Source organism: Larimichthys crocea, chromosome VIII (genome assembly GCF_000972845.2).
Source record: "Larimichthys crocea isolate SSNF chromosome VIII, L_crocea_2.0, whole genome shotgun sequence".
Lineage (NCBI taxonomy): Eukaryota > Metazoa > Chordata > Actinopteri > Sciaenidae > Larimichthys > Larimichthys crocea.
The window spans coordinates 24,574,141-24,585,908 of record NC_040018.1 but is presented as its reverse complement, the minus strand read 5'-3'; the positions used below and the strand labels follow the sequence as shown (position 1 = coordinate 24,585,908).

Sequence of the window (11,768 nt, the reverse complement as noted above, 5' to 3'; positions counted from 1 at the left end):
CTGTGAGGTGAAAACAAAAAGGTCATTACCACCGATCAGATGTCATCGGGTAAGTGTAAGTCTACTGACCCTTGTTGTGATTGTGAACCTACCTACAGGGGTGTCCAGCTCCACCCCCACCCACACTCCCTCAGCAAACTGCGTCACTCCCACGTAGCGCACTGTTCCGGCCTTATTGCTTCCTACTGTAACATACGCCCCTTCCGTCAGCCAATCGGGGAGTACGTCAACATGGCTTTGCTCTTCATCGTCCACAAAAATCTCCAGCCTCTCAAACCCTTTACCTCCTTCTCCTCCTTCTCCCCCTCCCGAGTGTTCAGAGGAGTTTTCTGCACCGACGTTATTGTGATTGGCTGAGCTGTGAGAAGTGGGCGGAGCGACGACGGCCATCTTGGCGCCACACTGAGGAGGAGAGGTCACAACGTCATTCCTGTCAGCACTCTGCTGCTGCTGCTGCTGCTGGGGGTTTGTGGGTAACGTAGTCTCAGCGGCCAGGAGGGAGGAAGATGAGGAGGAGGTTTGGAGGACGTCAGACAGGGTAACTGTAGAAACACTACTGGAGAAGTAGCCACTTGATGACTGGCTGAGGGGGCTGAGGGGGGTAGTTTCATGCGGGTCATGCACAGGAAGAGGAGGGACTTCTGGGAACTCTGCCCGTTTGTCTTTGGTTGGGGGCCGCAGAATAGCAGTCTAGAGGAAACCATCGGTTGCCACAGGAACGGAGGGACACAGGCGAGAGCATGCAGACAAGGCGAAACAACAAAACAATAATCAGCAATGATCATCAACTTCCCTAAAAATGTTACACATTTGTGTAGGGTGTGTTATGTGCAGCACAAATATACACTGAAGGACTATTTACATCATCTGCCAATGTTTTCTTGTGACATTAGCGGCAACATACTGCTCGACTGCACAAATAACACAGTCGCCCTTTGGGTTGATAAGGAAATAGCAGTACGTGGAAGATCTAAAAAACTGCATACCGTCGATGTATTTATCTGTAATTGATTGTCAGCTTCTAATGGGGAGGGTGGACAGGAACGCAATCTCACCGTCTCAGCCTTGCCTCGGCTGTCGTCTCCTCCTGATGTCACGATACGAGGAACATGCTGTCGAGTAACAACAAGCACGGTCATGACATGGAAACAAAAACACTTGCCTCGCTGTCAGAGCTTGAAATGTACTAGTTGAACGAGTCTAGCATAATTTACAGCTAATTATATATATTTAACATTCTTAATCACTATTCCTTCAGTCTGACTGAATCCTTCCCCGCTCTCACAGTTAGATTAAGAGTATTTTAGCTTAGCACTGAGCTCCTCTAAACGTGTGCCTGCTGACCTGCTGGTTGTGTGGCGAAGGCCTCAGCTCCTTCTTGTCGTCTCGTGCTGGAAACAGAGACTTGAGCAGTTTGGGCATCTGAGGGACCAGCGCCTTAACTGAAAGATAAGAGGCAGCAAGTCCTGAACGACCTGGGGGAGGGGGGCGGAGAGGTGAAAGAGAAAGAAGAGGAGGAGGAGGAGGAGGAGGAGGAGGCAGAAATGAGGAAGGATAACAAGGAAAGAAGAGCAGGTGTGGGAGGTAGAGGAGGTGTGAAAGATTAAGACAAAAAGTTGAAAAGAGAGTCCAGGAAATGGCAAAAACCCCAACTCAGTGACAGACTGGCAGAAGAAGACATCAGCCGGCCATAAGACACGCTGACACACAGATGGTTGATTTAGCTTTTGCAATGTCATTTAAAGAAAAAAAAAAAAAAGAATCACTGGATTGTGAAACAGAAATAAAAAAAAATGATTAATCCTGTTCGTTTAGTGAACAGAATTAATCTCAAGCACGGCACAGTAACATGAAATCTGACATGGGCGAGAAATCGATATGAGACAGCAAAAATCTGATTGATCAGACCAGAACAAAAACACGAATAATGAATATGAGGAGGGAGAAGTTGCGGTAGATGCTATATTAGACAAAGCAAGTTACAGGAATGAGAGGAGATGGAAGACGATCATGAAGTAAAGCAAAGAGTCTGCCAAAATATTACTGAGATCAGCATATCGTGGAAATGGATAAACCCGTTTGGAAATAAGAATAGAGATGGATGAAAGAAATGGGAGAGTGAAGAAACAGTGTTTGTGAAATTGATGGTAGAGAAGAGACAAGAGGTGGAGGGGGGTGACGTGAGGAGGTTTACCTTGCTCTGGTTCCTGGTTCTGTGGGGGCGTCATGCCGAAGGGAGTTGGGGATGAAGAAGGGGAGGTGGAGTAGGAGGAAGGAGAAGAGGCGGGCCGAGGGAGGGTGCGGTGAGTCGGCATGAAGATATCCTGCTGACTCTCCCATCGACCCTGCGAAACAGACGGGTGGAAAGATGACAGGACATTGATTTCAAAATATAATACAATAAAACGTGTATATAATATCTACATATGTAATACTAGATGTAAGTCTTGCTATGGAGTTACAACGGACTAATATTTCCCAAAATAAATAATTGATCTCAGCATTTTGTTCAACTGTTGCTGAGCGTACTGTTACCTTATCTTCCAGCAGGCAGGTTGTGGACAGATCTTGTCTACTTCCAGACAGCTGTGAATGGATAAATAGAGTGAGTTAATTAAGAGAAATCATATTATATTGTAATATATTAGACAGTATAATGATATTTGTTTGTTTTACCCTGTGGACAGAAGGAGAACTTAGGCTCCGTCTGCTGCTTCTCCCTCTGCTAGTCAGTTGCTCCTTCACTGCCACCTCCTAAAAACACACCCAGGACATTTTAAACATATTAGAAAGTCCAAAAGTCTAAAGTTGCATCAAAACTTTGATAAAAATGGTATATTTTGACAAGTTCTAGGATGCTGTGTGTGTTAAAAACTGATCTATTTTTTGACAGTCTATATCTATTTTAGTCTGTATTCTAGTTTCTTGATCTACCTGTCTGAGTCTGTCCAGAGTCAGGATGTTCTCCAGACTGAGGACACTGCGGAGGTATTTCTCTATTGCAGCCTCTTCATCTGCTGACTGGCTGCTGTGTGCACTCGCAGCAAGCCGGGCCAGCATCTCCCTGTCCTCTGAACCAGGGGCGTCCTGATGGAACAAAACATCATAAAAAGATGTGTGTTTAATAATCCTCCCTGCTGAGGTGTTCTTCAGTAAAAACACAAATTATGCGATATTTTCCGCTAGCCTTACCCCGGGAATGTTAGAGACCACCTCGAAGGTGACCCCACAGCCAGGTATGGTGCTGCGGGTGGACATCCTTCTCAGGAAGTTGTGTGCAAAACCCTGCCGGCCCGGGTTAACGTTGACGCAGATCCTCTTTCTCAGGACCAGCTGCATGTCGGCAGGGTGGCTGAGCTGGACCACCACTCGAATCGTCAGGTATACCCGCTGCTCCGGCCACGCTCCTCCACGACTGAGCTGGGGACACTCATGAACGGTGGAGTCCCACGATGCCTCTGCTTTCACCTGCAGGGTTGCACAAACACTAAGAGTTAATGAAACGGTCTCTCCCAAAAGGAATTCCTCAGAGAAAACACGTCATGCTGGTCCGTCCTCACCTCTCCATCGTAGTGTTTGACGATCTGCAGGTCAAAGAAGTCGTCTTCATCCTCTCCATTCAGGGTGGCATCCCAACCTCCAGCCTCAGGAACTTCAAACTGATCCTGAGAGCTGAGATCATCAGCTGGGAGAAACAACAGAAAACATCATAAATCAGCCTGTGAGCAGAAAAAACGTGCAGAGCAGAATTTATTTATTTAAAATTTAGAAAGACATACGTTTGAGGTTCAGGAAGATGACAGGAATATGAGTCTCCATGCCTGACAGAGGAACCCTGTGAACAAACACAATACACAGAGATCAGTATCTATTCTTGTCCGCATCACATCACACACACATCCTGCCATGTGTCGTACCACTCAGCAGGTGCTCCAGGAATGCCACTGCCAGCAGAGGGCACCATTACAGCGTTTCTCTCCTCTGTCAGAGTCAGACGCCACTCCAGGAGCTGGGCCTCCCTCTCCATGTCATCCTCTGTCTTTTCTGTTAACACGACAACGATCAAACATTAAACACCTAGCCTACAAATTGTAGATCACTACAACTCTGAGAGTTTGAACATCTGTATACTGATGTACGCTTGTGCTTTACCTGCTTTGCTGACCAGGCTCTGAAGGTGTTGGTCGAGGTATTCCTGTCTCTTGGTGAGAGCAGCCAACCACTGCGCTCGCAGACGCTCCAGATCTCTTTCCTACACAACAAACCAGTCAGTAAATCATCAGTTTTCCTGTAAGTCAACTTTTTGAAAGAGGCCACCGAGACTGCAGGCAGAGATGTATTAAACTACCTGATAACTGTCCATCTCGTCTACTTCCTGGTTTGCTGTGGTGTTTCTGATCTCCACACAACCCACTGACACCGCAAGCAGTATTTCTGCTATCAGAGGCATGGTGCCCGAGTCCTGAACTGAACGCACGTCCACCTGGATTCGCCTGGACTGACCCTGGAGATGAATAAGGGGAGGAGGTTGAACAACACAGGCTTTACGGATGAGGTTTGCTAGTTTCCCCTGCTGTGACCAGGTTAATGATGGCTGTGTTAAAGCTCATCCCTACCTGCCGAAGCTGGAAGATTCCCCCCGTCCGCACATCTCTAGCAGGAACCACTTCCACTGGGACAAAGTCTCCGTTCTCGTTTATCTCTAGGATTTGAATCCACAGCTCCAGGCGACGCGTTACCTCACTCCATCTAAAAAAAAAACAAAAAAACAACAATGGTGCATTGTTCATCAGTTACTGGAAAGACAAGACTAAGAGTCAGAGAGGTGTGTGTGTGTGTGTGTGTCTACCTGTCTCGTAGTGTGCGTGTCTTGGCCTGGATGATGCTCAGGTCCCATAGGGCAGGGTTTCTCCCTGCATCAGCCTGTCTGTGTCCATATACCTCGATGGCGACTGCCCCTTCAGTCAGGTATTCAATGAATTCCTCAGTTACCGACACAGCCAACTCCTGCAGGACCAAAAAAAAAAAAAGAAAATCAGTTTTGTACAACATTAAATATGGACTTGTCCTCCTTGTCTTCCTCCCTCCCAGGCTTCACCTTGCAGCTGTCAAACACCACCATGCAGTGTGGGTCCTTGGTGTTGGGCGATGAGGACGATGGGTCTACTTCAGGAGCCACTATGATCGGCTCAGGCTGGTCCCAGAATGCATACTGACAGAAGACGAAGTTGGACAGGTACTGGGGAAGACCAGTGGCCTGCAGGATCTTAATCTGCAGAGGATACACAGGTGTTTACATACACAAATGCTCCACACTGAAAGTAGAGCAAAACACGCCTATGAAACTATTAAATAAAGCTCCTGGAATGATTTTAAACCACTGTCTGAATAACAGAGATAATCTGCTGTACTTCTCTCTCAGATGAGCTCTCGTCTTACCATGCAGACCAGTTTGCGATCGTGGATTTCAGCGTCTTGGTTGTTGTCAGAATCATCTCCTCCAGCCATGTTGTCCTCCAAACCGCCTCCAACCCTCACCACCTCCACATGAAGACGCCCCGCCACCTAATCACAAGGAGAAGGTAAAACATAATCGGCCAGCATTTGGATTTGTACTGTGAACACAGAGCTGGCATTTCCTTTTTAATACCTTTTCTGGCATTTTTTAAACCATACTTTTACAATTAAGCAGCATGATTATTATTTGAATATCATGTGACCTATGACTCTGACGCCCCTGATGATCCAGTTTCAATAACTTTGAACTACTAATCTTACTGAAAGTCACAGATGCAGCTGCTTTTATACATTTATAAACTACAACAAAAACTACACTGAAGATCTTGATAATACAAAGTCTGCGACTACCCACCTCTCCTTTCTGGTTGATGATGGGAATAGCATACTGCAGCTTGACGTCGTAGAAGAGACAGGAGAGGAAGACGTTGGCGACACCGATCAGACTGTGGTTTTCCTGCTCGTCAAAGAAAGGGTCTGCGCGACGGAAATATGAGCGCATCACCTGAACAAAGAAAATGTGAAACACGACTTTAATTTATTGACATGCATGTTAGCAGATTAGTAGGTCTCAACCGTGCAGACCTTTTTTTTTTCTCATTACGTGGCCTGGCAGGTAAAACTCATGGCAAATTTGTCAAGATTACTCACAGGGTTGTCCTGGTGATTCGCGTGGTAGTCCTGCCACTCCTGGTACAGCTCTCTCATGTCGACCAGACGGTTCTCCATCTTATCTAGACTCCAGATCTGCTTCCCTCGACACCGACGTCGAACCTGAATTGCTGGTTCACTGAGCACGGCATCCCTCTATACACACACACACACACACACAGACACACACACACACACGGGATGTATTTAGAGAATTGGTTGCGCTAAAAACAGAACGAAACATGAGGGTCTACATGTTTGTATGTCAGACCTTGCGGTTTGCGTTGAGGTTATCCGACGGGATCTGCAGAGTCACTCTGTACTCTGTGTGTCGCTCCAGCTCGTCGGCGATGAAACAGGCTTCTTGCACCATGAGGTTTGCCCTCACTATCTGCTCCCTCAGCCGCCTCAGACTCCTCACCAACACTGCCTCCCTGAAGCAGAGAGGAGACGAAGAAGGGGAGACGGGGACGTTAAGAAGGGAATTAAAGGAAGAGCATCCATATCCAGTCAAAAGTCTCTTCCTGATATACACAGACAGACAGAGACATTCCCACCTGTCCTCACTCCACTGCCTCAGTCTGCTCTGAGCACTGGTTGAATGGCTCATCCCTCCCATACTGAGTCTCTCCAGACTGCGGTAGTGAGACTGCTGACCCGGAACTTGCTGCCCAGGCGGCAGTCCTGTTGATGAGCCTGTGGACAGACGGTCCGGATTCAGCTTCTTGCGGAGCTGCTGGAGTTCCTGCTCGTACATTTGTCGTTGACGCTCCAGAGCAGAGCGCTTCTCCTCTTCATGCTGCCTCTCCAGGGACTGGAGGACCGCTTGCATGGGGTCTGACAGGACAGAAGATGGTGGAGTCAGAAAAACATAAACAGAATACAAAACTAACGCTCCATAGTTCATTTCCTCACACCGCCTTACCATTACTGCCCAGGGCTTTCATCATGACCTCTGTCTGGGCGAACTCGTAGGAGAAGCTGACTTCACTGGACACTTCACTGGCTGTGTCGCCATCTGCATCCAGCTGCTCGCTGCTCCCACTGTTCTTCATCACACCACCCTCACCCTCCTCGTCCTCAGCTCCCCGAGCCCGTCGCTTAGGCAGGTTGATCCTGCAGGTAGGATTGTTCAGTTAATTAACTGTAGTCTTTGGCTGGTGAACCCGCCATAGCCCAATTATCCACGTTAAAGTGATACCTTTAATAATTCCTGCAGGGAACTAGTACAGATTAAATTAGATAGATATTAAGTGATGAAGATAAATCTAAAGCATGTGGACATATGTAAAATGACAGAATAATTTCTAGAAATATTATGATTATATGCTAAAGAGTATGCATAACAACAAACAACATACAAACATTCAGAGTCTATCTTTAATTACCTAAAGAAGTGGTTGTTTCCCCAGAGGATTCGGTCACCGTGGTGAAGCTGTAGACCGCTGGTTACTGGAGAACCGTTAACACATGTCCTATAACACAATGAAGACACCAGTGACTTGCTGATAATCTCATGTGACGATGTCCCCAGTGGTACCCACCAACCTCCAACACTCAGCACTGTCTTTGAATCTGTGACATTGGTGTTCCTTACCGAGCATTGCGGTAAGGAGTGATGATGACGGCAGCGTCTGGAGTAATATCGATGACACAGTGCTCTGCCTGAATACCCATCCCGCACAGCTGGATGTCCTGAGAGTCGGCCGAGCCCACCTTTGTGTGTTCCTGAGACACAGCATTAAAGATATTACTAGACATTGACAGCTGCGAGTCTGGCGAATTATTAAAGTTAAGACAAGGCACAAGTTTGGACGAGTTTATCCACTTTTTTAAATAAATGCAATCACAACCGACACAAACGTTATTCGTCCCTGCCATGAGTGTCTTGATATGACTTTATTAGTTCTGATCTGGCTAAACACCATCTTATTACTGATTTGTGCTTTCAGAATTGGTATAATTGATTTCATTTCTGACTTGAGGCTCCCCAACACACAAAACACAGTTTTCCACAAGCAGTCAAGATTACAACTGACTTCTAATCAGTTCTGAAAATGAAATGCCACTTTATATAATCCAAACAGTAGGCATATGTTAAGATTTGTTATGACAGCTGAGTTGGGAACTAATGTTTATGTATAGACAGATCATAAACTGTATCAAACACAGATTGTAGACACATTGATAATATCGTCTGGTGTGTGTACCTTCAGGTAGTACACCAGAAGTTCGTTGAGGGCAGGATCAGCATTAAGGTTTACAAGAAAACTCTTATCATCTCCAACTTTAATCCCTGAAGACTGGAGAGATATACCCAGACTCTCTAACTGCTTCTGACGCTCCTGCAAACACACAAGAGACAAAGATTTTATTAACATAGTGTATGAAGGAGTGATTTTCTAACTTTCATCACCCTGTGTGTCGTTACCTGTGCAATCTCCTCAGTTTTGCGAAGCTTCTCCTCCCATGTGATGGTCATCTCCTGAATCAACTTTTCTGACTCTTCCAGACGATCTTTCAGCTCCGGAGCCTTTAAAGACTAGAGGAAAAAACCCCCAGCAGATTAAGGTTTAGGGGGAAATCCCTGATTTCCAAATACTTATTTGGAAGATTTTAAACATATCTCACTTCTGCCTGAGTCAGTTGTACTCGTAGTTTCTCTACTTCCTCTCTGAGCTCCCTGATGATGCGAGCGTTGGGGTCTTCATTAACAACAGCGTGGTTCACAATGTTCTTTGCTCGGTCCGCATAGCGCAGTGTCGATAGCGTCTCCTCGTAGTTGTCTGCTGCTGGACTCACGGTTGCAACCATCGCTGTACGACTGTTGCCACCTAGACAGTCCTGGAGAAACACGCAAGAAATAAAACGGAGAAAGAGAAAATAAGCAGAGACAGAGAGTGACAGAAGAAATCACTGAAACAGCAGTACTCTTCTTATATGAATGCATGATAGTCAAAGGATAGTCAAGTGAAATGATTTTTTTAATGCACGTATATACCTTCAGCAGCCATGTGAGAACAGAATCTCTGTAAGGAACAAACTTGTTCTTGTTCTTGGCTGTTCCCTGTTCAGCCAACGCTGAGATCACCAGACCAAGAGTAGTGAGAGACCTGACAAACACACAAAAACACTACAGTCAAGTGATTTCATTTCATGTACAGTATGTTCAAGAACTGGTTTCACAACGAATGTTTGCTTCAAGGGTTTTTCCAGTAGTGTGACCTTAAGCTTTAGGTGAAAGTAAAAGTACGGCAGTTGGACTGTATGTGCAAGTAAATGGTGTACAAAGTTAAAAGCAGTGTGCTTCCTTTCACACCTCCAGCTGTAGGTGCAAGTGACAAAATAAAATGTCTCATGAGTGTTATGACAACGCCCTGTCGGTATGAAAAAAACAAACAAAAAAACAAGAACCTGTCTAATTGGGAAAACACAGAATCATGGGTTTGTTTTTGTGGGTGTATCTATGTTGCGTACTTGTTAATGTTGCTTCCTTCCTTGAGTCGTTCTCCTGCCGCTCCAGTCTTTGCCGCTCGCTCACTTCCAGCCAAGTCTACCAGACTCAACCGACTCACCTTCTCCCCACTCGTCTACAGAAAAAAAAAGAAAGTGGGACGGAAATAAAGTCTCATTTCATTTATAACCTCAAAACTGTTCATAAGAAAACACCTTTGCATATGATTAGTTTCATTTTCCTGCAAACATTTCAGTCCAAACTGTAAAGCTCTCCGTTCATCTTGATGTATCTTTTGGCCAGACTTTTAAGAACACCTCTTGTTCACCAGTTTATCAGACTGTCAGGTGGCCAGCCATATGACGATGAGCACCGCAATGTCCAGTCTAGAACATACAAATGTCCTGGAGCCGCAGTCCAGGACATTTATGCAGATCTAGATCTGCTGACATTCCTGGAAGCAGTACTGCACATCCTCATGGGGTCTGAAAAAACTGATGTCTCATTAATCACAGAGGAAGCACTGCATCAAGGCGATCCCTGCTGAGTTTTTCCAGCAGCTTCCAACTAAGCGCTGCTCTGATTTACAAGCACGGCAGCAACAGAAAAAAACAAGTTGTTTGGCTTTATCAAAAACCTTCCCCTCATCTATTTGCTGTAGAGTTTGTTCTGTAGTACTGAGGATGCTTTAGTCCACTCTTGTTCAGAAGCTTTCTGATTCTTGTGATTCTACCATGCGGATGAAATGCTCTGTTAAGACTTTGGTTTCTCTTCTTTCAGTCTCTTGTCGACAGGTTCCTTCTGTTTTCTGTCGTGGACTGCGGAAGATGCGGATATCAAATGGCATTCTGTACCGGGACAAGTCCACTCGTGGCCAAGCATGACAGATCAGTAGCTGACAAGGCTGAAAGTAACCTGAACTTTACATGCCGCACAGCAAAAGCAGGACATCAGCAGCTGCAGTCATCTGTATGTGTCTACAGGGGATCTGTTCAGAAAACAGATTTAATCCAACACCTTCATACCTCAATAAATCAGTCTAGATCTGACACTTCTCCTGTCTTCTTCAGGGTGTGACCTTTGACCTTTCCACTCTGACCCTTTTTCACTCAAGTAGGTTTTAGCGATGTAAAATTCCACTGACTAAAAACATTTTAAACAAAGCTCTGTCTTAAACCTCACGCTCTTCACAAAGAAATTTTTAGAACTTGTATCCTCTAAAAATAACTATTTTCACTCTCCCCAGCTGTCTACATTTTTCTGGTTTCTACTTTTAGCTGAGAGAAAAACTCACAAATTAGTCATTAGCATTGCATAAGCAATTTCAAGGAATACAAACGCACAAAGAAACCTCATTCTGTTGCATACAGAAGCTTATTATATCGTGTTTTCAACCACACTTTGGTTGTGATGGGAAGGAGACTGTAAAACTACTGTAAAATGTGTGTACATGTATTGTGAAAATAAAGGCAGCGTTGTCTTAAGAAAAAGGGTTGTCTGATCTTAAATATATTTTCTCTCGTCACACGTCGTCTCACATTACATTCTCAGAAATCTCAGGCCAAGCAAGACCTGGATCCTAAAAAAGACCCGGTAACTGATGAAGAACTGTGTTCAGATCAGACCAGAACAGAACTGCTGCAAATCTTCCAGAGTAAATTATTAAACAAACAGGATATTTCTATCTGGGTCACAAACTGTGGAATCTAACTTTAGAGCCAGATAGAGGGGAGACAGTGCTGGTGACTGTTAACACCAGAACATACAGCCGGAAGTTACAACTTGTGTGTAATTCATTAATCACAGCTCCTTATTGCAATGCCTGGATTGTAACATAGAGGGAAGGTCTTGTTACCTGGTGGTGTCAGACTTGGAAATAAACACCCGTAGACTCTACTTCCTTTTTCAGTGTGCATGTCTCTGTATTTCTATTCTCTGTCTAGAATGTACACACGCCGTTGTCCTATTAAATTCTTGCTGTCTGATTAAATTGTGAAAAGGAGGAAATATCACCCACCACTATGGATTTTTTCTTTCTTAATAAAGGTATTCTGTAACCAGGAGAGATGATACCTGGATCAGTAACCAGATCAGCAGGCAGGAGACACAGTGTGACAGCCTACTTGGCAGCAGGAGAACAAGTGTC

At 45.2% G+C, this 11,768-nt stretch overlaps 1 protein-coding gene across 4 annotated transcripts in view; it reads right to left on the bottom strand.

Annotated features, from left to right (window-relative positions):
• Positions 1 to 11,768, bottom strand: part of kif13ba (kinesin family member 13Ba) — a 37,796-nt gene that overhangs the window by 5,033 nt on the left and 20,995 nt on the right. For 2 of the 4 annotated variants that reach the window (XM_027281153.1, XM_027281152.1), the window contains 29 exons: positions 9,646 to 9,758; positions 9,170 to 9,281; positions 8,800 to 9,012; positions 8,600 to 8,710; positions 8,379 to 8,513; positions 7,766 to 7,896; positions 7,557 to 7,643; positions 7,094 to 7,284; positions 6,726 to 7,005; positions 6,440 to 6,602; positions 6,169 to 6,324; positions 5,873 to 6,022; positions 5,440 to 5,565; positions 5,099 to 5,272; positions 4,850 to 5,007; positions 4,617 to 4,749; positions 4,349 to 4,504; positions 4,153 to 4,252; positions 3,918 to 4,044; positions 3,780 to 3,835; positions 3,561 to 3,685; positions 3,193 to 3,468; positions 2,935 to 3,087; positions 2,677 to 2,754; positions 2,536 to 2,586; positions 2,195 to 2,345; positions 1,345 to 1,475; positions 987 to 1,112; positions 93 to 690 (listed from right to left, as the gene is read on the bottom strand). In XM_027281153.1, coding sequence (XP_027136954.1) covers positions 93 to 690; positions 987 to 1,112; positions 1,345 to 1,475; positions 2,195 to 2,345; positions 2,536 to 2,586; positions 2,677 to 2,754; positions 2,935 to 3,087; positions 3,193 to 3,468; positions 3,561 to 3,685; positions 3,780 to 3,835; positions 3,918 to 4,044; positions 4,153 to 4,252; positions 4,349 to 4,504; positions 4,617 to 4,749; positions 4,850 to 5,007; positions 5,099 to 5,272; positions 5,440 to 5,565; positions 5,873 to 6,022; positions 6,169 to 6,324; positions 6,440 to 6,602; positions 6,726 to 7,005; positions 7,094 to 7,284; positions 7,557 to 7,643; positions 7,766 to 7,896; positions 8,379 to 8,513; positions 8,600 to 8,710; positions 8,800 to 9,012; positions 9,170 to 9,281; positions 9,646 to 9,758 — 4,561 coding nt within the window. The remainder of the gene's footprint in view (positions 1 to 92; positions 691 to 986; positions 1,113 to 1,344; positions 1,476 to 2,194; positions 2,346 to 2,535; positions 2,587 to 2,676; positions 2,755 to 2,934; positions 3,088 to 3,192; positions 3,469 to 3,560; positions 3,686 to 3,779; positions 3,836 to 3,917; positions 4,045 to 4,152; positions 4,253 to 4,348; positions 4,505 to 4,616; positions 4,750 to 4,849; positions 5,008 to 5,098; positions 5,273 to 5,439; positions 5,566 to 5,872; positions 6,023 to 6,168; positions 6,325 to 6,439; positions 6,603 to 6,725; positions 7,006 to 7,093; positions 7,285 to 7,556; positions 7,644 to 7,765; positions 7,897 to 8,378; positions 8,514 to 8,599; positions 8,711 to 8,799; positions 9,013 to 9,169; positions 9,282 to 9,645; positions 9,759 to 11,768) is intronic. The other 2 variants (XM_027281155.1, XM_027281154.1) reach the window with 2 other exon arrangements.